General features: G+C 35.2%; 1 protein-coding gene across 2 annotated transcripts in view; it reads right to left on the bottom strand.

The window, feature by feature from the left end:
* Nucleotides 1-1,976: 1,976 nt before the first annotated feature.
* The window catches only part of MPP7 (MAGUK p55 scaffold protein 7), a 228,652-nt gene continuing 204,009 nt past the window's right edge, over nt 1,977-26,619 (bottom strand). For both annotated transcript variants that reach the window (XM_079106920.1, XM_079106921.1), the window contains 5 exons: nt 18,227-18,307; nt 9,694-9,787; nt 8,543-8,651; nt 6,647-6,790; nt 1,977-5,108 (listed from right to left, as the gene is read on the bottom strand). In XM_079106920.1, coding sequence (XP_078963046.1) covers nt 4,929-5,108; nt 6,647-6,790; nt 8,543-8,651; nt 9,694-9,787; nt 18,227-18,307 — 608 coding nt within the window. In that variant the 3' untranslated portion in view covers nt 1,977-4,928. The remainder of the gene's footprint in view (nt 5,109-6,646; nt 6,791-8,542; nt 8,652-9,693; nt 9,788-18,226; nt 18,308-26,619) is intronic.

The following is a 26,619-nucleotide window of genomic DNA, read 5'->3' as shown; positions in this document are numbered from 1 at the left end:
AGTTTTAAAAGTGACAAATTTTCCTGAGCTCAGTTTTAGTCCTATTCCACAGACTGTTAGTTTCATTATATTCTAATCTGCAATTTCATTTTTATTTCCTCAATAACCAAAATATCTTAAAATTGAAAAAGAAAATCTTTCTAGGTCTTTGTGGTGGTTGTTCATTCATTTCTAGTTCTATTGGACCATGGTCAGAAAGTGTAATTTGAAGTAAATATTTTGGAAATTAATGAATCTTTCCTAGAGGCCTACTTTAGGACTATATTTTGTAAATGCTCAATGAAGCTCTATATCGTGTAATCACAGTTTTCAGGACAAAAGAGTCTTTCCACACTCAGGAGATCAACCTGAGGAATTAAGAAAAACCCTTTATAACCATTTCTCTTCAAGGTCTATGAGAAACATTTAACAGATTACCAAATAATGTGGCTTTGTTGTTTCTTGAGTTTTTGCTTAACTTCTTCATTGCTCTTCTTTTTATGGCTTACACTGTTTACTAAAGAAATTACAGTAAAACCCAAGAAAAAGAAATTTTGAATGTAGTCTCTTGCTTTGGTCCATCCTACAGGTTTCAGGATGTTTTAAAATTCAATAGTTATATCCAGGCAGGGCATGTGACAGGTTTGGTAGGTACAGCAGATATTGAGAATGGCCCATGTTATTTGAATATTCATGTTATTGAGAATGGTCATGGATACTGCTTTTGAGTGCTTTTAGCAGCAATAAAAAAAAAATCAACAATGATCTAAACCATCATAACACAAATATTGTCTTCAACAATTGCAGTAAAGAATTCTTGGGATTAGTTCAGCAGCTCAGTGGTTTTATGGATTTGGGGCTTTTTTCTATGTAGTCATCCTCAGAAGATGGACCTTACCATCCTCTAGTGTAGGATTAGAATTATGGCTGTCCTATTAACAAGCATCACAACATAACCAAGGCATCTCAAGCAGGAAGAATTGGGGCAGGAACATATAGGACTTTCACTTCATGCAGTTGTTTAGATCAGAATAATGTGTCTTTCTTACCACAGCTCCTCCAACAGATGGGGCATTATCTGGAGTTGGTAGCATGACCAGCTCAGATCAATCACCCTAGGAGATTGTCATGATTGACTTATAAATCTTGACCATTCTCAACAATATTCAGTGTTGCCCAAGGTTGCAACACTGGTAACAGGCAAAAACCAGAATTTCAACTCAAGAATTCTGGCTTCATATCCCTAGTTCATTCGTATGACTATGAACACAAGTTTATATATGAATTATACATGAAAAAAAAAATATATATATCCTTGCCTCTCAATAAAACTGGGGACTGAACCCAGGGTCTCATGCATGCTAGGCAAGGGCTCTACCACCAAATTTCATTCTTAACTCTTTAAAAAATTTATTTAGAGACAGGGTCTTGCAAAATTGTCCAGGTTGGGCCCCAAGTTGCAATGCTCCTGCCTCAACCTCCTCAGTAGTTGAGATTGCAGGTGTGTGCTTCAGTGCCTGGCAAATCCCAAACTCTCACTTGGTACATTATAAAATCCTTCTGTGGAAGCAGGGTTTGAACTACTGCAGCAAGAAAATACTTGTCTGTATAAGCAGAAGATAGTGTCCCCCAGGTATAGCTGAACGAGTTTAGTTTTGCATAACTGGGTCAGGAAGATTTAACAATCCTGATAGGGTGGGGAAAAAGGAAGTGGGGAAGGGGAGGAGTGGTCCCATCATGGATGGTCCTGGATGATCCAACCCACTGTATTCTTCCACATCTTTATGGTGTGCTACTTATGGGTAAGAGCAATACTAGTACATTCTTTGTCTCCAACAACTTTGAGAAAAGCATTGTTTGCAAAAAATAGATAACTTAATTTCAGACATGGTGAGATGAAATAAATCACTTCCTATCACAGCAGCAAAGAATGTGTCCTACCATGGAAAACAGTATAAATACAATATTCAAGTGCAAAAAGAATTTTCAAGTATACATACTGTTTATAGATACTTTATTAAGACCAAGGGCTTTCCATTGTCCTTCCATATCCAAAAGAATATAAATAATAAAAATCTGTATCTTCAGGAATATTTTAACAACACAGTTTCATAAACCTGAGTTTACAATTTGTCAGATTTAGATACATTCAATCATTAATCAATACATGAAATGTCAGCCTTAAAGATACTAAAAATTTCCACATTGACCAGTAAAACCATAGTTTTTAAAACCTTCTACTTCAATTGTACCTTTTTTATTTTTAACTAGTCAATCATGAGAGGAGAGAATTTCCTTCTTGGTCTGAATTTTAAATATACACAATTGAAAATTAATCATTCCTCTTCTCTCAAACATGGCCGACATTCCCTGTTGGGAGCCCGGTGTTGTTCTCCTCTGAAGCAATGGTGGTTGAGGGTGAAGGACAGAATCCAGGACCTTTTGCTATAGTTATCGGCAAATCCTTGGAGCTGGCCTACCTTATTAAACTTTGACCCAATCTCTTTCTAAGCACCCAGAAACACTGCTTGTAAGCTATGTATACTACTGATTTTTCAAATTGCCCTTTTCATTATTTTAAAAACATTTTTTTCAGGTCTGGTCTAAAAAGGGAGAAAGGTCTGTAGAGTTGTAGTTTCATAATGTAGCCACCACCACCATCCCCTGAAAGGACTGTTTCCACTACCCTCCACTATCTCTATCCCTAAAGTAATAAATTGAGGCATTTATCTGAAAATGGAGAAAAAAAATGTAGATATTTCAGAGTAAAGAAATTGGGCTGACTAAACTATTCAGAAGATTGCCTATACTGTTATACATTTCCCACCATTCTTTGTATAGGAAGTCTTGTTTCACTGGAAATTTTAGTCAGTGTTCAAAGCCTGGAATATTCTACTCAAACCAACTACTTAAGATCTGCACTTCTCTTAGAGCAGTCATATAACTTTAAGAATGGATTCAGTGCAAGATCTGTTAACTGTCCCTCACTTTTTAAAAATGAAATGGCTTGCTATTTAATAAATTTAGAACTCACTTGTTTTATGTTGTTAAATAGCATTTAATCTGAATATATGACTATTTTGGGTGTAAATATGTATCAAGGCCATTGAAGTAGTTTTTGTTCCTGTTTCTAGTATGTAATTAGACATGTCTGAAACAAATCCAGTGATGAATGCTATCAAATGTGCAGTGTACATATAATGTACTTATCAATCTACCTGTGTAAAGGTCAGATATTTACATGGAATGTTGACCTTGATCTATAAAACTACTATTTTAAATTATGACATCTTTACATATAATCAATTTATTTTATGAATAGCCCCATTTGATAATTAAAAAAATATGCCTTTCAAATATTTCATAAATATATAAAATTTTACTACATTCTATTTTTCTTTAAATGTGACATCTAAACTCTTTACAAAGCAACAAAAATAATTTTTTTAATGAAAGTTGCAGATGCAATGATTTTTGATTGGCAAGATCTTACTGCATGCAAGAATAGCAGGACATGTTCTCTTATAGAACTTACAGACATTTGTAGTATTTTGAACCATATAATTCACTTTATGAAGATCAATAGTACCAAAGAAAGATGAGATATACCATCTAAACATTTTATAATATAAGGGTCTTCTTTTTATTTCTTCTTCTTCTTTTATTATTGTTATTATTTTTATTTATTTATTTATTTTTTTTGTGGTGCTGGAAATCAAACCCAGGGCCTTATGCACACTAGCCAGGTGCTCTACCACTGAGTCACATCCCCAGCCCTTCTTATACTTCTTTAGGTTAAGATGGTATATGGTCAGTGGTAAGAATCATTTTGGTGACAGAAGTTACATTACATAAAAAAGTTTTCTAAAACAGAGCACAATTTACATATATGGTGATCAACTGCACAAATGAGAAAAGTGATCATTTTTTAACTGTATCACTAACATATAAAACATGTTTTACATGGTTTAGAGCAGAAATAACATAATTTATTAGGGAAATCCAAAGCCTGCTCAAAATACCATTTTGGTGACTCCAACAATGTCTTCTGAAGATTTACAAATAAAAATATCCTTTGTAGTTATTTCTTGCTCACTATTACTAATACCATATGGAAAGGCTATTGGTTATTTTTATAATAATTTTTAAAAGTCAGTTGTGCCAGGTGTAGTGGCACACACCTGTAATTCCAGCTACTTGGGAGTGTGAGGCAGGAGGATGATAAATTCTAGGCCAGCCTGAGCAACACAGAGAGACCTCTGTATCAAAAAAAAAAAAAGGTCTGTTTTCCCTTCTTACATGTTATGTCACTGATATATACTCCTAGGACCTACTCTTAAACTATAATATGAGGTCACTCACTCGAGGTAAATATTCAGTTACTCCTTTAAGATTTTAAAATGTACACACTGTGAACATATTTTGTAGACATAAGAAAAAGTTTGCATTTTTAAAGTAGTAAGAAGACTATGTCTTACTGCCAGCCCAGTTAAATCCATGGTGATCTACCTGGAAATACAAAGCTGACCTGTTTGTAGAGCTGCTTGAGACTATTCAGTTAATACCTGCAACTACTAACATACAAATTGAATGGCAGAGGCCACAGATGAGACCAGCTAGAGTACAAAACGTCTATCTATATTGTCTCTAGCTATGTCTCTAAAAAATTTAACCTCACATTGCAGACAGAGATATATTAAAGACAACTGGAAGGTCCAAAGTTTTGCTCAGAATATAGTACTGAGCAAATTTTGATTTTTAGATTTTAGAATCACACATATTTCAAATAAAGCTGTGAAAAGATACAAATGAAACCACCAATTTTTACCAAGATTATACATCTATGATAGTGATATAATTAAAAAATTCTACCACCAAATGGCAACTGATTTAATCATGCATTCTATGTTAAAAAAAAAAAAAACACACAGTGTGGAAATTTCATGTAATTATGAATGCAACCAGCTCACTGGTACCCAATGGGTATCTGTCTCTAATTTGTCAAAAGTTGTTTTGAGCTCATTAAATGCCACAGTGAGATCATCATTTATTATAATTTTGTCAAAAAGATGACCATATTGACTTTCCATTATCTGTGCAGATTTAATCATTTCTTGGAAGTCTTCTTCCTACAAAAAGAAGTATTTTTTTAAAAAATTGGTTAACCAGGCAATTACATCATCTCACATCAATGTAAACATTCTATAGTTCTTACCTAATACTGTTATTAGCTTTAGTATTCTTACCTAATACTATTCTGGGTTTAGCCTTTCACTTCATCCAGAAATCAAAATTACCTTCTTTAACCACTAGTTCTTCAGAAGTCATAACTTCTAATACTCTTTCCTCTGACCTGCTTATAACTAAATGTCTCTGATTCAAAACTTCCACCTTAACTAAATTTCAGGATAAATAGTCACTAACTCATAATTACATGGTTATGTAGTTATTAAAATAGCTATTTGGGGATAAAGATTTGCTTACTCTTATGCATTTGTTTGTGGTATTATTTATGTTTATGCATAGGAAAGAATTTATATCACAAACATTTTCATGGTTGAATACATTATAAAAGAATAGTTACTATCGTCCTCTTTTGGCTCATTAGAAGTGCTTCAAGAGTCCTACGTGGTCACATTTTTTGACACCAGAAAGTATTTGAGCTGGCTATAAAACTTTAGACCATATAAGTATACTCATAAAGGTTAGTAAGACAAATCCCAAGAATATATTATCATTTATCTTCATCAAGAAACCTTTAAATTTATAACAAGAAAATAACTCTTCACATTGCAGCATATTGAAATAATTTTAGAATTCACACTGCAATGTCACCTTAGTTCACAATAGAAAATTTAACATTAGTGTTAATCAAGAACCTTGAGTAACATCATATATTAACATCTATTCAACATAAATAGATACTGTTTATCATTATGAAAAAAGATCAAATATTGGGAATCAGAAACAATCTGTATTTTGTAATCATAATTAACAGTTTACAGATTAATATAGACTAAGGTTAAATAGAAGGGGGAGGAGTTCATAACATTTAACTTCTTTGCTTATTTTCATCCAAACATAGAATACATTATCTTGAGAAGACTGAAAACAAAAACAATAAAAAGCCTTGCCAGAAGTCATTATAACCACTGACATACCAGAGTCACCATTTCCAGTAATACTCCTAGGAAATGCAAATATCACTGTTAAATAATAACACAGTCCACTAGTCTTCTCCTCAAATGGTGCTTTTTCTTTTTACTGTGCTAAATATGATACCAAGAGACAAAGCAAGTTATTACATTTTTCATTTAGACTATTAAGGATTAGCAGTAACTGATTTTGGTACTTTTACCTTTAAATATAAAGCTAATTAGAAAAATAGCCTAATTTTAACATAAATGCTTGGCCCAGAAAAATTCTAATATATACACATAATAACATGCAAAAATAGTTTTGAGTTAATTTAACATGAAGATCCATCCACAGAAGTACAAAAAGAAATTATAGTGCGATAGTTCAAAATATGTGCCTAAATACAATTCCAACTTTCACAGATTCTTGGTTCATGACTTCACCTTTCCTAGCCTTCCTGAGTAGCCACAGATGCATGTATGCTTTTATGCACTGCTCATGTACCATCCCTAAGCATCTGTGTACTCACCGTAAAGGGCTTTGCAGTGCCTTGGTCATCTCTACTTGAAATAATCTTTGCGTTTTTTCTCGTCTCTCTCAGACGCTCTATGGATGGCGGTTTTATAAATATCACATAGGGCTTAAATTCTAGTGTCCTTAAATGCTTCACTGTCTGCAAGGAAGAGAAGAATTTTTTCTCATATTTCTTCATAACCTTATGAATTATTTAATTTCCTTAACTTTTTCTAAACATTCTCTAAGATCAGTAGGTTTTTTGATATATTATTATTTATTATTATTCAATCAGTTGTTGACAATTAAAGGTGACAAATGCCCCCATAAAGAAGCTGGAAAACGTAACTTGCATTTAAAAATGTCTGAAATACAGCATCATAAATGGAGGACACAAATAGCTAAAAATACCATGAAACTGGCTTTTAGAGCAAATACTGAAAAAATGTGATGGGGTAAAGGATAATAGTACTAATAATATCATAATTTCCTGACCATCTCTATTGCCTTTCCCGATCTCAAGCAGGAATCCTTCGCCCCCACCGGCCCCCTCAGAGAGGGTGACAAGGGTGGCCCCTGCTCTCTGTGATGCCCCCAGCATTCCCTCATCAAGGGCCTTATGTTATTTACACTCTGCTTCTGGGGACTCACCTATCACCAAGGGTAACCGACAGAAGGGTGAGGGCTGAGGGATGTTCTTGACCTGTGTCAGGACCTCTCCAGAATATGACCATAAATGATCGGTATCACCAAAAGGTTAGGCAGATGAGCTGCGTGCGCGCAGCAGAGGGGGTGTGGGGAATGGGGACAGAAGGGTGCTGCAGGCACTGGGAGTAGAGGCAGAAACTACACTGCAAGGGTCTAGGCGTGAACAGACCCAGAGGAGGTTGTTTGCCTGAGGGTGCCACCACTGAGGAAGGAGAACCTGGGCCCCTGTGGGACTAGGAAAATGCTGTGGGCAATGGGAAGATACAGGATTTGAAAAGGAAGTGAATGGCTTCTGTAGTCTGGAATGTTCTTAAGAGTTCCTAGGGTGCTGGGTGAAGTAGTGCATGCCTATAATCCCAGTGGCTTGGGAGGCTGAGATAGGAGGATCATAAATTCAAAGATAGCCTCAGCAACTTAGGGAGGCCCTAAGCAACTCATCAAGACCTTGTCTCTAAATAAAATACAAAAAAAGGGCTGGGGACATGGCTCAGTGCCCCTGGGTTCAATCCCTGGTACCAGAAAAAACAACAACAACAAAAACAAAAACAAAACAACAACAAAAAAAAATAACCATGGTCATGGACAAATATCTACCTGAGAGCTATTAAAGGGATCTTGCCTAGCACAATTCCTGGGAAATGCCTCAGCTCTAGTAGAGGTTTTAGGTTTCTAGGACATATACAAGACCCAAATCAAAGAGAGAGGACTGAGAACCAAATATCCACTGTTAAAAATAATAAACACTTAGAATAATACATAACATAAAAATACATCATACATGTGACAATGCATTTTTAAAAACTATGACATACACAGAAATATTTAAAAGTCATTGAACCTGACTGGATAGAAATGAGAGTCACAAAGAAACATTTTTGAGCTCCCTCCACTCCTCTTTCATAATTAAGGACTTCTTTCCCTCCTCAACCAAAAATAAATCAAGTTACATTTAAAGGAGTAGACTTTATATGTATTTACCTTACACTGAAATGCTCACATGAAGTGTAGTAGATTACATGGACTGCAAGCATTCTGAATATTTCTCTTTTTTTAATTGCTACTCTTCTTTAAGATTAATGTCAACATCAAAGATACAATTATAACGAATACGTATTTAAACAAGGTTTAAATACATGGTATTCTAATCAGTTTCTTTATAGCCTGAAGTAATAATCAATATTATAGATATTCAGTGTTTACTTACATGAGGCTGAACATCCAACAAACAAACTTTGTTTTTAGCTAGGACAGACCGAACTGAGTCTATACTTGTGCCATAGTAGTTGTTCTTATATTCACCATATTCAATGAACCTGTGGAAAATTAAAGGCTCATCAGAATCATCTGTGAATTAAAATTATAGATGGCAAGATATAATTCATAGGTAAAAGACATTTTTGTTGAACATTTAATTTTTTACCATGTTTAATAGAATAAATAAGACCAACTACTTCAGAATGTCAATTTTAAAAAATCTATTCTACATTTTCAAATCAGTAACACTTGCTTGTATTACACTTAAGCAGAAAAAAAGTACTTCAGTCCAGTAGAGCTCTAATGTTTTCCATCACCCCTTTCTCAGAACTAATGCGATGCAATAAAACCATGAATAAGCCAAACAATAGAAACTACTGAAATTTCATTGCATACTACAGAGTAACCAAGCTTAGCTTCAGAACTACAGGAGCTGGGTGGTGGCTAATGGAACCAGGGCAGCCGATTATGTGCTATAAAAACACAATCATTGCGCCAAACTCGAAGAAAGCATTTCGATGTTTCAATAAAATCCCACAATTCTGCATTAAAACACACATTGCTTTTGATATCCTAAAATAGTCATGCTTAAGCAAATGGAAAACCCGTGCAGGGTTGGAGGGGATCTTAGAGCTCATTAGAGGAGATGGGACATGCATGATGTTACCCTTATTTCAGTTTCTTAAAGTGTCAATGGAAGAATGAAATGTGTGTGTACGGAAGAGATTGTAGGACTAGGGATATAGAGAATAGCTGTCCATCAATTTTAAAAATAAAATTTCATCCAAATTACATGTTAGGATTAAATCAGTGGGCTGGAAAGAAGTTACAATAAGACCAGCAACCTTCCCTCATACTGTGAAATAATCCCTATGTGTTTAAACTTAACAGAAATGTAACAGCTCTAGTTATTTAAAAAAGGGGAAATATTGGTAAAATTAATAACTGAATTGTCACTTTATAAGGGTTTCAAATATTACTGTGGTAAGTTAAATACATTTCAAATGGAGGGAAACCCTAAGTGGATTTACAGGCTGGGTAGATAGGCATGTGCTTAAAAACAATAGTCACATAAAAAACTTGCACAGAATTTCCACATACTTGTTATTTTGTACATCTGTCTCAAACAAATGTTTGGAAATGAAAATATATTCAACACCATCGCTCTCCTGGCTTCTTCTCGCTCTGGTGGTATCTGTGATTTGATTAAAAAATAGTTTAGAAAAGCTCATACTTGATTAAAAAAAGAGCACAGAAAATATTAAAGAAATGATCAAGTATACTCTAGTTTTCCTACACAGAATTTAAAAACTTATAAACACATTAGCTAATAAAATATAGTATAGTGTCATAAATTCAGATTTTTCTACTGATACTACTCATTATTTTGAAGGTGCTTTAGTATAATTAAGTAAAAATGGTATCCTAAATACTTGAGGAAAAACTGGTTTTGCAAATATTGCTTATCATATCTTTATTGATCCACATTCACTGAAGAAAATCTGCTGCCCCCTAGGTTATAAATTATGAAACTATTTTATTAGCTTCCTAACATAGCACTATGCCATCAATGCTTTGTTTTACACTGGATTAAGTCAAATACTTCTATGCACTATTCATTATCCCTTTGCAAAGTTATAAGCGGCACTCTCTTAGAATATTACTGAACTTTCAATATTTCAGTAGTTCTGTCTATTTTTTAGTGAACTGTAATGGAGCAGAAAATGCAGGATTAATTACAAACCAAACCCAAGATTTTCCATTGTTGATATGGCAGGTACAAATGAACCACAGTCCAGTCTTTCTACTGATATAATGAAAACTCTGAAACCAAAACAATTGTGAGTATGCTGACAAATAAATAAAACAAGTAATACTGTGGAAGGGGGTCAACCTGCATGGGGAAAAGTTTAGCTTTATTTTTTTCTTAGCTTTGCCCCAAGGGTAGGAATCACTCCAAGGGACTCACAGTGGAATGTGTGCCTAAACTCCAATAGATGTCCTGCCAATTCAGTGAAAACACCAAAAAAGAAAAAAAAAAAAGGCATTTTCGGTTAAGAATGTGGAGAGAATCCAGGAGGAGAGATGTAGAGAAGGAAACACTTTAATTTTATTTATGAAGAAACATTAATCTAAGAATAACTCCTGCCCTTATACATGCAGTTCAGATTCAAATCAGCATAGTAAAGTTTTTAAGAAGTGAACCTAGATTAGAATACACAAGTCTCAGTCTAAGCCCTGCATGTTGTGTACTGAACACACCCTTAGCAATGTAGGAGAGGCTTAAAGCATTGAGCTGGGATTTGAATCATGCACACAATCTCAGACTAGTCTTTGAACCAGGAAAGATCCAAATCAACAGAGCAAAGGTAAATGAGATAGAACTTAGTGTCAGGGAGTTATTTACCTGCTAAGATAAATACATCAACATTCTCCAGAATTTTAGATCAGGACCTAGTGTTCATACAACATAACACTCACAATACCTAGAATGCAATCCAAAGTTGTTCAACATAAATAACCAAGGAAAAATGACCATTCTCAAGAGCAAAGATAACAGATGGAAACTGAAAGACTCAGAAGTTAGACTGAACAGACTCTAATGTAACTATCATAATTATGCTTCATAAAGTAAAAGGAAACACCTGAATTGAATGAAAATGCAAATCTTAGCATAGAAACAGAAATTATAAAAGAAGAACCAAGTGGGAATTTTAGAACTGAAAAGATACAATATATGACAGAAACAAATCACAAGATGGTTTCAGTAACAGGATGAAGATAACAGATAAAAGAGCCAGTGAACCTGAAGATGGATCAATAAAAATTGTATAATCTGACAACAACAAAGGGACTGAAAAAAATATAAATGGAACTCCAGGGATTTGTACAAAAAATATTGAAATGTTTACTGTATGTGTAATTAGGGTGCTAGAAGGAGAGAAAAATGATATTGGAGCAGAAAAAAAAATGAAGAAATAATGGTTCCAATTCTAAAATTTGGTGAAAGACATAAACTTAAGAATTCAGAAGCTCAGCAGATCATAAACACGATAAATTCAGAAAAAAAGATCATGCCTACACACATAATCAAACTAGTAAAATTCAAATAAACTATACATAAAAAAATCTTGAAATCAGTTGGAAAACATAATACACACAAGGGAAGAATTATTTAAATCATCACAGATTTCTTTTCATAAATTTAAAAAATAAGAAATAAACAAAATAATGATTTTAAAGTACTGAGAGAACGGATCTATCAACCAAAATATCTTTCAGGAATAAAGGCAAAATAAAGACTTTTGAAGATGAGGAGAAACACAGAATTCACCAGCCCCTTGTTCTAAAAGAAAAAATGGAATTTTTAGAGGCTGAAGTAAAATGGTAAGAAAAAAACTTGGATCTTTAAGAATGAAGAAAGAATAAATAGTTGAATAAAAATAAAAGTCTACTTTCACCCTCTTAAGTTCATTAAAATACATATGATTGTTTCAATGTTAAAGTTTTACTACTGATTGATGGAATTTTCGATATATGCTAATATATTCAATAACTACAACAGATTAAAGTAGGGGTAAAGGAATTTCCATGGTTGCAAGGTTCTTATATTTTATGTAAAATGATGCCAAGTTAACTCCACAGATTGTGAATGATTAGATATGCATATTGTTATCCCTAAAGCAACCAGTAAAAAACTATCACAAAGAGATAAAATCAGAGTACCAATAGATAGATTAAAATGGAATACTAAAACACACAGAGATAATCAAAAGGAAGAAAAAGAAAATGAAATACAGAAGACACAAACAGAATATAATGAGTTGCTTAAATTCAATCATTTTCATAGTTCGATTACGGGCTTTGTACCCCCACTAAAAGGCAAAGATTTACACAATGGGTAAATGATCAATACCCTAGTACATTTCTGCTGATAAGTCTATAAGAAAAACATATTACATATAAAGACACAGAAACACGGTCATTCTTCTTTCTTGCCCAAGAGAAACAAAAACATGTCCATCAAAAATCTTGTATACAGGGCTGGGGATATAGCTCAGTTGGTAGAGTGCTTGCCTTGTAAGCACAAGTCCCTGGGTTCAATTCCCAGCATCGCAAAAAAAAAAAAAAAAAAAAAAAAAAAAAAAAAAAAAAAAATCTTGTATACAAACCTCATAATAATTTGCAGTGACCAAAAATGGGGTGGAGAAAGAAACTTCTAAATATCTATCAATAAGTGAATAGACAGATAGAAAAATATTGGTATTTCCATATCAAGAGTGGTATTCAGCAGTGAAAATTGATCAATTATTGAATTATGAAATAACATGAATGAATCCCAAGCTCATGCTGAATAGAAATACTGGGCAAAGAAAAAAATGGCTATATACTGTATAATTCAATATAAAGTGCTGACAATGGGAAGCCATCCTTATTTAGCAGAATCAGATTAGGATGGGCCATGGGACGCAGATGCCTGCCTGGCTTCAAGGAACTGCCGGGAAGCATGTGGCACTGCATGGGAGTGGTTCCCTGTCTCCTTCTGGAATATTCCTGAGAGAATGGCTCCCCTAACTCCACCCTATCCTGTCCATCACAGAAGCAGCTCCTCCCGGTCTTGGCCCCCTTTACCTATATGTTATAAATAAAGGAGAGTTGGCTGACTCCAAGTTGTTGTAAGAGGCCAGAGCTGGTATGGCCAGACCCATCATGCTCCCTCTCATTTAAAAAGAGTATTGGTTCTTGTATGTTTATTGAGTTGATAAGTTTTTTGGGTAATAGAAAAACCACCAACATCATCCTCTGGCAGTTAACCCTTTTCTCATCCACATGGGATGTGGCAGAGAGGACCCCCACAACTGAGGATTCCAACTAACCCCAAAGGAAGACTACAGATCATCAGGTTTCTGGGGCTAGCAGTAGAGGGATGGACTGCAAAGAGCACACGGACATCTTTGAGGAGATGAAAATGTTTGTTACATCCACTGTGGTGATGGTTTTACATGTTCATAGGTATTTAAGATTGATCATATCATATTTAAAATATGTGCAGTTTATGTTAATTATATTTTAATAAAAATAAAAATTTTAATAAAAAGAAAAATGTAGGAAGTGGAGGAAAAAGGTAAGTTAATTCAAACAGTAATAGATTCATAAAACTCAATTAATTTAAATTATGTCCAAAATTTAACTCCCCTTTTATTTAGTTAGCAAGCACATTTTACTACAAAGTTCTTATTTCTTGAAAACAGTTTTTCATACTTGTTTCCACTGGTGGAGCACCCAGAAACAGTGCTATTCTTTATGGAATGTCACACCCTTTACAGGAACTGGATGAAGTACTGATACATTTTATTCTATCATAAAAACTAAGAATAAGTTTCATAGCAGAAAAATGTTCTGTTGAATGGATGTATAGGTATCTAACAATATGAAAGATTAAAATTCATATGATACCATGCTTTGGAATTAAGGTTTATATTCATTTATTACTTCATCAATTTTGTTACCACTGTTTGCTAGTGTTCCCTTAGCAAATGGTAGGCTTAAGAAAAAGTCTTGCTGAAAATCAAGAGAATTTTCTACACATCAATTTGTTTCTCATTAACTAAGCAAAGAATTTCTTTATTCAACTGTAATGGCAAAACATACTAATTGAAAGTCTACAACAGTTAATCATTACTTCCCTGACACATAGGAGTCTCCCTAGAGGGTTAAAAATATTTTTAGAACTGCATGAAGAAGTAAATTGAGTAAGATATTTATTATGTTGCTGAACACACTTCGAAAGTAACATGTCTACAACTAAAGTGTTTGTGTATCATAATCAACCTGAATTAGCCTGGCCTGATGCTATTTTATTGATGAAGAATTTCAGTGTCTAATTAGAATGAGCAACACTGGGAATCTCATGAACTCAGTAACAATGAGGGATTCTGAATGAAGGACCTAGAAACTCACAGGACAAGAGGATTCAAAGGGAAAAAAGGGCCACAAGCAGGCTACTACCTCTCGACTGCTGAGTACCCATTAGGGTTATAGGTTAAGACAAAAATCAAACGCATATGAAACAAACTCTAGCCTCTCCTCCTTGTCCCCAACAAAATACCAGAATAATTACTGTGGTGAAAAAAGAAAAAAAAATTTTAAACTGGTACCCTAGTTTATAATATTTATAGTCTGGAAAATTTAAGAAAGGCATCCTATGTACAAAGGAGTATTCTAGAACATGGGTATTTGGAAATCCATGAAAACACAAAATCTGTGATATTTGCTTCCACAGGAAACCACAGAAAGTGACTCACTTGTGGGGTTGACTGATAAAGAGTACCCAAAGCCCAGACTATAGATATTCTGGAGTCCACTAAATATTTGGGATCTATGAAAATACCTTTTGTTAACTACTTGTCAGCCATTTTATCCCAAGAACAACAGCATTCATCTGATTTAGAATTCCTTTAAATATTGTCCTATGCTTCATAAGGACATTTTGCATTATGGACTGTGCCTACAACAGTGGTCCCATATGATAATATTGTCCACTGATATAGCCAACTTAGCTTGTGAAAGTTCAAATGAGGAAACTGCCTAACATTGCATTTCTTAGGAGGTATCTCATGGTTAAACACTGTGACTGTGCTTTTTTAAAAAAGCAAAATAATTATAGATTTAAAAGTAGTTATAAAAATAGTACACGGAGGTGTCCCATGCAACTATCCCTCAGCTTACTATGGCAGGACTTACAAAACTGCAGCCCATTATCAAAACCAGGAAATCAACATCAGCAAGCCAACCAAGCAACTAGGTATTTCTCTTGAACGTTTAAAAACTTAAGTACAAGATAAAGAAAAGTTCACATAAAGTTACACATACACTTAAAGATGTACAGCTTGATGAATTTTCACACATCAAACATGCCTGTGTAATCAGCACTCTAATAAGAAGCAGAAAATTGCCAGTGTTCATGAATTAAGGGTCAGTTTTTCCCTCCTCAAAATTTCTAACAGCACATATTGCTGTTGCTTTTGTTGTATTTATAAGCATGGAAAAATAATGCAGATCCTCTTCTGGGCTTGCCTCTTTTTGCTCACATGATGTCTGTGGGATTCATTCGTATGGGTGTGTGCACTTGTGGACTGTTTTTTCTCCATGTGTTCTAGTATTTCATTGTGTAAATATACCTTAATCTACTTATCCATTCTTCTACTACTACTACTTCTTCTTCTTCTTCTTCTTCTTTTTTTTTTTTTTTTTTGGTACCAGGGATTGAACACAGGGGCTCTTAACTGAGCCACACTCCTAGTCCTTTTTTATATTTTATTTTGAGAAGAGTTTTCCTCAGTCGTTCAGGGCCTTATCAAGTTGCTACGACTGGCTTTGAACTTGCAATCCTCCTGCCTCAGCCTCCTGAGCTGCTGGGATTACAGGAGTGTGCCACCTTGCCTGGCTTCCATTCTACTTCTGATGGGTGTTTGGGTAATTTCCAATTTTGAACACTGATAAAATATGTTTCTAAGAATATCTAAATACATGTCTTTTGCTGAATGTATGTGTGTATTTCTGTTGGCCGTGTAACTGCGAATGGAATAGCTGGGTCATATGATGTATTAGAGAAGTTTAAGTAGATATGGTCGCTTAGTTTGCTAAAATGTTAAATTTATACTCTGCTCCGTCATGTGCAAGAGTTCCATCTCTATCATTCTACCTATTCTGGTAGATGTTATATGTTTCAGAAAGAATTACAGCATTAAACATCAAACAATACTAATAAAATCAAAGCAATAAATTTCTCTAATATTCAGTATTTTTTTCTGTTATTCTAAAGTCTGACCAAACTGTTTTATAAAGCTAAACAATAAAATTTCAAAACTACTCTTAAAATATATTTTTCTTAAGTTAATTCACCTTTAATTGATTCTATAGCTATATTTTCCAAACATGTCTGAACTTATGAATGACCAGGGATGCTTGCTATAAACACAGTCTCAGGCATATTTTTTCTCACAACCCCAAGGCGATTCTTATCATCAGGCATGTCTGGAAAACATTGCTACCTGGGGACCTTGTGACATTAACACTTGTTTAAAGTGAATCAGAGTAGAAAATAAATACTCTGAGGATTTCTTCAGAGTCTGAGCCCCAGGATCTTTCTGGATATTTTCAAGTTCTATAATAACTTCAGACATATGTTATCTTAGCGATTGGATAAACTGAAGCCCAAGTGCCTTGTTCTAGGCCCTTTGGTAACACCAAAACCAGCACAGGTTACATTTGATAGATGGCCTTATTGATATTATTTTCACAAGAGTTTTTACTGCTCACCAGGCTTTCAGTAAATAATTTGGAAAGCATGGCTAGAGAAACACAGGAGGCAGAACATGAGCAGTGCTGTCAAAACACCTGATTTCAAATCTAAGTGCAACTACCATCTATTGAACTCTGAAAAAGTCAAGGTACTCTTTGCACTCTTTCCTTCTCTGAGAAATAAAGAAAATATCACTCATCTTACATCTGTTGGGAGGGCTACTTAAATTAGGATGAACAATGGAGATGAATCTACAGTAGGAAACTGAAATGTGTTTTTTCCATTGTAATCTGTTTTTGCGTCTCAGGTTTCTTCTAGAGTTGCTCACCTGTGAGCTTAACAACTGTGTGTATACTTTTCTAGTTACCTGTAAATTGCAATTCAACTTCGGTAAGAGAAGTGAATTAAAGGAAAAAATTAAAAAAAAACTGTCTAATTCCACATTTTCCTTTACTTTCATCTCCTTTGGTAGAAACCAGCAGTCCTATAACTTATGGCTGAAAATAATTACAAACAAAAATTTGGAAAAATGTAGTAACAAGATGTAACTTGAAGTAATAGAAAACTGTAATTTTAAAATAAAGTTGAACTCTTCCAAAACTAGAGAACATTGCTAAAGGCAATAGACAAACGATTTTTTCTGACATTACTAAAACCACTTGAAAAAGCCAACATTTCAATTTAGCCTTTTAGACAGCTTTGTAACATCAACATATTAAGTAGTCAAATGGCATTTATTCTGGAGATCAAAATGTTTCAAGCATCATATTTCATTTGTAAGAATGCCTATGAAAACCACTTTTATAAAAATAGATCTAATTCTGTGTACTGAAAAGAAGCCTCCATATTTGGTCTATATGGCCATGAAAAGCCCATTTAACACTATCTGCCAATTACTACATATAAAAGGTAATTAAGAAAGGTTCATATTATGAGAAGTCTCCTTCAGTTCTGTGGTTTGGTCCTTCTAATTGTAAAACTGGAGGAAAACTCTGGAAAACATTAGCACTTATTTTAGGAAATAGAAAAGTGAGTCTTTTACTTAGAAGAAAATTTGTAAATAATAAGTTGATGTTATCTGTGAATTAAAATTCCTCATAAAATTCGAAAAGAAGGGAAGCTGCAATTAACAAATATCCCACCAATTATGTGTGTCATCTAGGGACAATTCCTTAACCCCTGCTGCCTCTGTACATCCTCTGTACAAAGTAGATAATGTCACTGCACACATCAGGGGGCCGATGGGAGGTCCACAGGGTGCATGCTCTCTAAGTGTTCAGCAATCCTTACTAGTACAGTCACACTAAAACTGAAAAGAACAAAACTCACGGGGCACTGTTACACCGTAGTGCTGTGTATCACTGATCAGCAGCTTCCGCTTCAGTTCATTCAGCCCCACTCCTACAGGACCTGAAGAACAGGACAACAGAAATTCATTAGCAAACAAAACATTATCTAAACATTTCTGTAACTGATCTGAATCTGTAAGCTACACTGAGAATATGAATCCAATCTTGCACTTCAAGTAAAAAGGTATTTCTCGTTAAGCTGTACATAAGAAAAAGTTAGGATTTCTTCTGTTGCTTTTTTACCTTTAAAATCTAAAACCTGACATTTCCTTCAATAAGGTTAAAAATGCCTTACATGAAATATATTAACAACTAATGGTATACATAAGATCCTAAAACAATAGGCGTGCTTAAAAAAATTGTCAATAGTCCCCGCAGTGATAATTTCAATTCTAAGTATTTTTAGATTTGAACAAAAGACAACTTTTGACATTGACTTCATTAGGGATGTAAATTCCATTATGCATTTTAAATTTGCAAAACCATAGCCACATTTACTTTTGTCAAGACTTTCTCCTATACTATATATCTTCGGTTAATCCTTAAGCATTTGAAAACTTGCAAAGATCTTACACATTTAAATCAAGTAACCGGTACATACTGAACATCAACAACAAGCAAATGGCATATGGTAAATGTGATAATAACAGATACTAAACAAATTCTACTTTCAAGGAACGTAACCAGTTGATTAAGATACTAAGGCAAAAAAAAAAAAAAAAAAAATCAAAGAGTAGTTTCAAACAGAAGTCTGAAATCAAATGTTAGAAGGGCACAAGTCCAAACATTCCTTTTCTATTGAAATGCTTTTCACAGCACTGCCATTAGGGTCCATTTAAGGACTGTGTAGTACAGCAGACAGAATGTAGGATACAGGACCCCTCCTGCCCTGAGCTGGGTTTCCCATCTGTTCCACCCACTATTCCCTCTCCTGTGCTTTTGGGAAGTGAAGACACTGAACCTGAGTAGATGTTACTCTGAGTGGTAATATTCCCTTTCTTAGGAGGAATGAATGAGATCTATGCACAGTGCCTAGCACAGAGCCCAGGTACTTGAGGTTCATTCTACTTCCCACCCCTTCTTCCAACATGGGTGGGTCAGGGAGTTCTTTGAAAAGAACACTGTTTAAAGTCAGACAATGATGGTGTTTTGGTATGAATGTGAAGTGTTCCCCCATTAGCTCATGCTTTGGAAGCATGGTCCCTAATACAGCAAGGAGCAAAGGTGGGGCTCTGAGGCAATGGTGAGAGCTGCAACCACATCAGTGGACTGATCCATTGGGTAGATTAATAATATGAATGGATTAGTGGATAACTTTAGGCAGGTGGTGCATGACTGGAGGAAGCAGGTCACTGGGGACTTGCCCTTGGGGGTTCTGTCCTGTGCTTACGTCCTCTCTTCGCTCTGCTTCCTGGCTGCCATAAGCTAACAGCTTTCCTCTGCATGCCTTTCTGCTATGATATGCTGCTTGCTTCCAGACAGAGCAATGGAGCTGGCTGACCATGCACTGAACCTCTGAAACCATGAGCCAAAATAAACTTTTCCTCCTCTAAGTTGATCTGGTCAGGTACTCTGGTCATAGTGATGAAAAGCTGACTAACACAGAGGGACTTAAAGATGAACACAGAAGAGTAGGGTGGGCAGTCTGGGTGGAGGGAAGAGTGTGAACAAAGACAGAGGTAGAGTTGGCAACTGCACCTCCCTTCTCTACTGTGTTTCTCAGTCCCTCACCTTGTACAAAAATACCTCTCCCCCTGGTGGTCATTCAATACCACCTCTACCTTTTCCCATACTGTTGCCAGGTATCAATTCTCCAGCAACTTCCTCTAAGTTTCTAAGATAGCGGCTCTTGACACTCCCTTTTATAACAGACACCACAATATCCCACTGATATCCTGTAGTGATGTGAATTTAGCATTTCTTTAGTAGGTCTCAGCTCTGGAGTACTTTCCAGAGTGTGAGGTACTTTGCTGAATGACTAGCATTTTCTTATCTCATCTACTATCCACATTAAAATAACCGTGGGGGAAAAAACTAGAAGTATTTGAATTTGTAGGGAAAAGTATACCCTGTCCAAAGTGATATCCTGAGATCCTGACCACATTCAGTTTTGGCCTCCATGTGATAACTTCGTAATTTAACCCTTATAAATGAATTTACTCTATTGCACATTCACGGAATATACATTCATATGCCAAGATTTTTATTCTAGATCGTCATTTTCAAAGACAGAAGTATTCTTGCAAAAAGCTTAAAATAGGGACATAATTTCAATCATTTTCACTATAAAACCATCCTGCGGACCTACAAATAGCATTTTTCCCTGCAGGGTCCTTGAATCAATTCTGCCATCCATACTAGAGAAGTTTGGCAGTTTCTTCTTGACATCAAAAGGACACAACTTAGATGGCATTCCAGTTCTGTATCCCCTTATGTGGTTAGGCATAAGTGTGCAACATTTTTAGTTGGTCATCTTCTATACAGAATACAAAGGCCATTTAGGGAGATAAACTGAGGTTCATTCATATGCCTCTTTAGTGGGATGGATTCAGTTTACCCTTCAGTACATACATTTTTACAATAGGTTAAATGCATTTCTATACACGTGGTGAAAAGATTCTAGTTTGTTTTCAAATGCACTTGCTAATTAATGGCAGAGTAAAAAGCAGAGGAGAGAATCCACATAGCACATCTTTAAATTTCAGACAGCAAGCTTTGGAATGCTGACGACGATGACAAGGACAAGGTGAGGCCCTTTCATGTGGCAGGCATGTGTTACATGGTTTCATACACCACGACTAATCTTCAAAACATCCCTAAAAGAAAGCTATCATTATCCTCATTTCACAGATGAGAAAACTAAGACAATGCAAGGTTAGGTAATTTTCAGAAGGTCACACATCTGGAATGTGTCTTAGGTAGTATTAAAAAGCCCATCTGTTTGCTCAAAAGTCTTTTTTTTTTTTTTTTTTTCACTCTACCTAAGATCTTTTCAAAAGACTGCCGATGATTTCGATTTAATTAGTAACTCCTTATTGAATGGAGGCAAATGTGTCAAGTGTGAAATTATATATAAAAAAGTTCATTTTAGCCAAAAAAATATAGCCCACTTAAAGTGTCAATAAAAATGATGCTAGTAAAGTTTCTTTTAAATTTTACATTTAAGGAAATAGGTGCTGTTAACACATGAAAACATTCATTTTTATCTTAAAAAACAAAGTTAAGAAATCATATATATAAATTCTCAATTTTCATTTAGATACAAGGATCACTTAGACATATATGACACCTTTTCCCCAAAGGACCCCCTAAATCAGCTGGCATTATTGTCATTATAAGAGGTCAAGTTTTTTCATTGTTTTATTTCAGATTTTTATCTTTTTATACCACAAATATGTATAAATGCTTATTATTTGTAACAAATGCTATGGGTGGATATTTTTAATAGAATGCTAGCACAATATACTTTCAAAATTAATTCATGGTTGATGTGTTTTTCATTCTGTAACATGGTTCCCAAAGAGATCTACTTCCTGAATCTGAAACACACATATAATTAAAAAGCCAAAAGGCTGAGTATAAAAAGCACTAAGGCAATAAAACTGTACCTAGACAAGTACTTTCAAACTACACTACACTGAAAGAGCTTTAAAGTGTCAGTTCGACATTCTTACGTGGAAAAAAAAAAAGTTTCAGGTCATGCCTGTGGCACTGTACTTTGGAGCCTCAACCATCTACTTACTAATACATTCATGCAGACCCTAAGTGAATGAATAAGTATTTGCTATAACAGCAATATTATATTACTCTTGTGAAAATAATTTTATTGCAATCAATGAAATGTGAGATATATATTTATGTATGTTTACATATATATATATATTTCAAATGACATGCTATCTATAAATGATGAGCCTAAAGTATTTTTCATTTTTAATGTCTGGCTTAGAATTTAGGTATAGTTTTTTTGAAGGCTGATGACTACTGAATTGAACAACTCAAGAGTTTATGTCCAATATTAAGTTGTATATTGGAGGAATATTTGTTGCTCTAACAAAGTACTATTCAGGTTTTCTGCTGATCTTAGCATATCTTGTTGTAAACATAAAAACGGCATATTACATGGAAGGCTACTGAAATGGATATAGCTTTTATTATGTGCTCACCCCGGTGTATCTGTATTACTTCATATGAAAATGCTTCCACAATTCCCTATAGACATTTTTATGATACTGGCCAGACTTGTTGCTCTTACTATCCAGAGAAAAGTAGGAGAATTACTAGAGTCTGTAATAAATATCCAAACTGCCTTGTTACCTGAAAAAACATACTTATTCATTTGATTTACTACAAGATAAATCAAACAAAATCTCTAGGTATCCCTCAGATCAGACATGTGTTATAAAATGTCTACTTGTCATATGGTAGCACTAATATCTGGTTGCTCTAGGCATAAAATAAAAAAAACCATGCTAGTACATTTGACCCACAATCTTAGAATGATCATATTAGTGGGTGGCTGGATTACTGCATGAGAGTGACAAGTCTGTTTATAAAACTAAATTTAAAGTTCCTTTGGAATCAAACTCTATAAAAAGTATAGCTACTTAGCTGTTCTAAGAAGCTCTGATAGAAATTCAGATTTCCTTGCCTCTGTTGCATTCATAATGGGAGAAAAAATTTTTAATAATGAAGCACAAGTTTGTAATGCTAGTGTCAAGAAAAGAAGAAAACAAGGACACAAAAAGGGAGTAGAAAGCTTGCTGAAAGAGTATCATTTTTTCCACAGCAGCTATTTGCCCTAGACTTACAGAGACTGACTTAAGTATCTGCCTCACCTCTATGTCAGAGTTATGGCAAAAGTGAGAAAAAATTAAAAGGTCAAGATACAATCATGCCCATCTTCCTTAGCCAAGGGCTTGGGTACCCCTTACTTCCTTCAGAACCTGCTCTGAATGTGACCTTCCTGTGGGACCATCAGAATCCTGAAGCAAAACCTATCATGTCCTGGTCCCAAATGCCTGATTCCCCTCTTAAACCACTCCCCTTTACCATTTATAATTAATTTATTACAAACATGGTTTTGGTCTATTTTCTTCCATCAGAATGTAAACGACTTGAGGAAAAGAATACTTATGGTATTCACTAATGAGCCTATGTGTTCAGAACAAAGCCCAGCAGTCAGTCTTCTATAAAAATCAGCTGAATGAACAGCACTATGACTTATGCCCAGAAATTACACCCAAGTATAAAAAGACCAATGACATCAAAAGCCAACTGTGATTCTAATGAAGATCATATTTGCTTCTTCTAGACAAAGGATTATAATTTTAAATGCATCACACACTCATAAATTTAATTATGACTTTTGGTTTTATGGTTATCTATATAAAATCCTCCAGAGCAGACTAATTCCTAAAAGCCTTCAATGGAAGTTTAACAAAAACAATGAAAATTCTAAGACACCTATTAACCTACGCCTTTAGTTTTGAGAGAGTACTTTTCGTCTCTGCTTTATGTGGGAGACTGTTACATCATTGTTTTATGGAAAAATGATGACAGTCTTATAAATGTCTATTTATTCAAATGACCTCTGAAAAGCAGTCTTCAGGCAGCACATAAGATCCAGCACAAAAGAGGGCAGAATAGTACTTAATGCTCAAGTTAGAAATGTGAAATATATGGAAAGATTTATTATTAGTTTCCTCTTCTGCCTCATAACCAGACAGAACAAGTCACAAATTGTCTGAATATCCACAAGATGAATTTCAGCTCTAGTTTTGGCTTAGACCACAAAAAGTGTTTTAGTAGCTTTTTAACACCAAGGCTTTCTTCCTGCTCCTCTCCCCAGTGTCCCCACATTATTTGACTTTACTACTTCACTTTGAAAAAAATCAGATTTTACTAAAGATAAAATTTGTCATGTAGGAAAACATACTAAATGCCTGACTGTTTTCACAACACATTTTAGAAAATAAAATGCAGAAAGGAATTTAACAGAAACTATCATGGAGAAGTTTTAGTGGCTAAAATGTGGCTCAGGAATAATATGTTTACGAGACGAAGGAAAAATTAAATGCCTCTAAACAAAGTTCAAAGTTCTCTGAGGCCACGCTTTTGCCATGGTAATGACTTGGTCTATCTTTATTTCTTGAACACTGGGTCCAAGAAAAAAATTATGTATTATTATAATAATAATAAAAGAAAATAATATGTACCTTCCCAATGATATTTATTTAATGGTTTCAAGGCAAATATCATTACTCTCAATGGCTTTGAAAACACTGGGTAGAGACAGACTGGATATATTTCTGTTGTAGAAGTCATGGAAATATATCCTAAGTATGCAATTTTTTTTTTTTACAAGACCATGAAAGTAAACAGTGAACTCAAGAGCAAGCTAGAGCTTCCAAAACACGAATCCCCTGTGTGATTACCTATTTCAGATGATAAACTGCTAAACGATCTAACTTATGAATGTTTTGAACACTGAGGTTCAGAGTCATCTGGAGCCTGCTTACACTTGAACATTTCATGTTTATCTTGCTAGTATTTTTAGATAATATACAAGAACTGCTTTTTATTAAAACCTTACTAGCTGCTAGGAATTGGTCTAAGTCTTTGCAAAGATTATTAGGTTTCGCCCTCAAATCTATAAAGTGTTCTTATTATTGGTGCTTTTCAGATGGAGAAACTGAAGGACAGAGAGAATGTGAATGGCACAGATGTCACATGACCACTGAGGGGCAGAACAGAATTGGGGCTCTGCTGTAAGGCCCCCAGAGGCCTGTTTCTCTCCTACACTACCTGGCTTCACAAATGCAGATTTCCTCAGGCAACAAACTCTAAACTTCTGATACATCAAAGATGTATCTGAGCAGTGACTACACAGAAGAAAGCTAATAACAGGGAACACTCTGGAAGGAGAGTTTCATAAAACTATCCTGAGCAGTCACCAGATTCCACTGCAGAATGTCATTTTGCATGGCAAGTCACAGCGTGGATGGGAGTAGAAGGACACACTCTAATGCTGTCAGTGGCACCTGAGGAGCTGTGCAAGCTTCTACCTGTACAGGCATTTTGGCAGGTTTACAAATCTTCGGTAAGTAGAAACATTACCAAGAAGTTTGCATGAACATAACATGTTTACATCATTCCCTTTATTCTTCACAGACCCAGGACATACTATTCCCTGGGTGTTATATGTAATCTGACATGACAAAAAGAATAAGAGTAATATTCTTCATTCAGTCTGTTCTGTCACAAGGGAACTGTTATCAATTTAAATACTGCATTATATCAGCCACTGCTCCAAAATGGGGCTAAAGAGTTTCAGTTATTTTTCCTTCAGGGCTTTCAGAATAAGAACTAAAAACCAATCAATCAATTGAACATAACAGACAAATCAAACCTAAAATGTCACTGAACAAATTCTGAACAGCACATTAGGATAAAACCCAAAGTTTTTAATCATCATCACAACACAGGCATGGGCAGGCACAAAACTGAAAGGTGATGCCCCAGAAGGAGAAAGTCAAAATAATCAGCAGCCAGTTTGCAAACACCCACAAAGAAGTTAATGACAACTGAACCCATTCAAACAGAGCAATGAGGTTTTTTTTCTTTTTTTCCCCCTGTGTGCACAGTGCTAGTACCTTATGGCACTTGCATTATGACCAGTAGCAACAGGCAAATGCATTGCCTCATCAATGGGGCCAGGAGCATCTGGACACTCATTAGAAACACAAATCCCAGACATGTCTCAGGCTAGCAAGAGACTGCATATTAGTAAGATCCTGAGGTGACTGGAATGCACGCTACAGTATGAGAAGCCCTTGAGTAGGGGTTAGAGGTCAGAGAGAAAGATCGGGCTCTTCCCTTGGTGTATCCTCCAAGGCTCTGTCTGTGGCTATCAAAAAACAACTAAGAGGCAAGCTCTCAACTCTGAAGACAGAGCAAATAGCTCTGGCACAAAAAGAACCTTCCCTGCTATTGGAAGAATTACCCCAAATGGGTTGCAGATTTGACCGGGAAAACCTAGGAAAACCAGCCTAGAATACTTGAGTATTGGTGTATTGTAAAGAGGGACAGAGAAACAGTGATGTGTGCAACAGGGGGCCACGCCTAGGAAGAATGAACGTGGGGAAGAGAGAGGAGAGCCTGGCAAGCCTGCTGGACCAACCTGGGGGCTGCAGTAGAGAATCTGAGAGTAGCAAAGAGGGCTGGATTTAAGGGTACAATGGATGCTTCTGCTAGACTCAGATCCAAATGTTCACAAAATGAGGAGGTATTTGTCAGGAAAAAGAATGGATGGAGCCTAAGTCAAAGAGGAAGAAAAGAAAAAATAAGATATTTAGATATCATGGAGGGAAA

Source organism: Sciurus vulgaris (assembly GCF_902686455.1).
Source record: "Sciurus vulgaris genome assembly, chromosome: 12".
Taxonomy (NCBI): Eukaryota; Metazoa; Chordata; class Mammalia; order Rodentia; family Sciuridae; genus Sciurus; species Sciurus vulgaris.
This window is presented reverse-complemented; position numbering and strand designations above follow the sequence as displayed.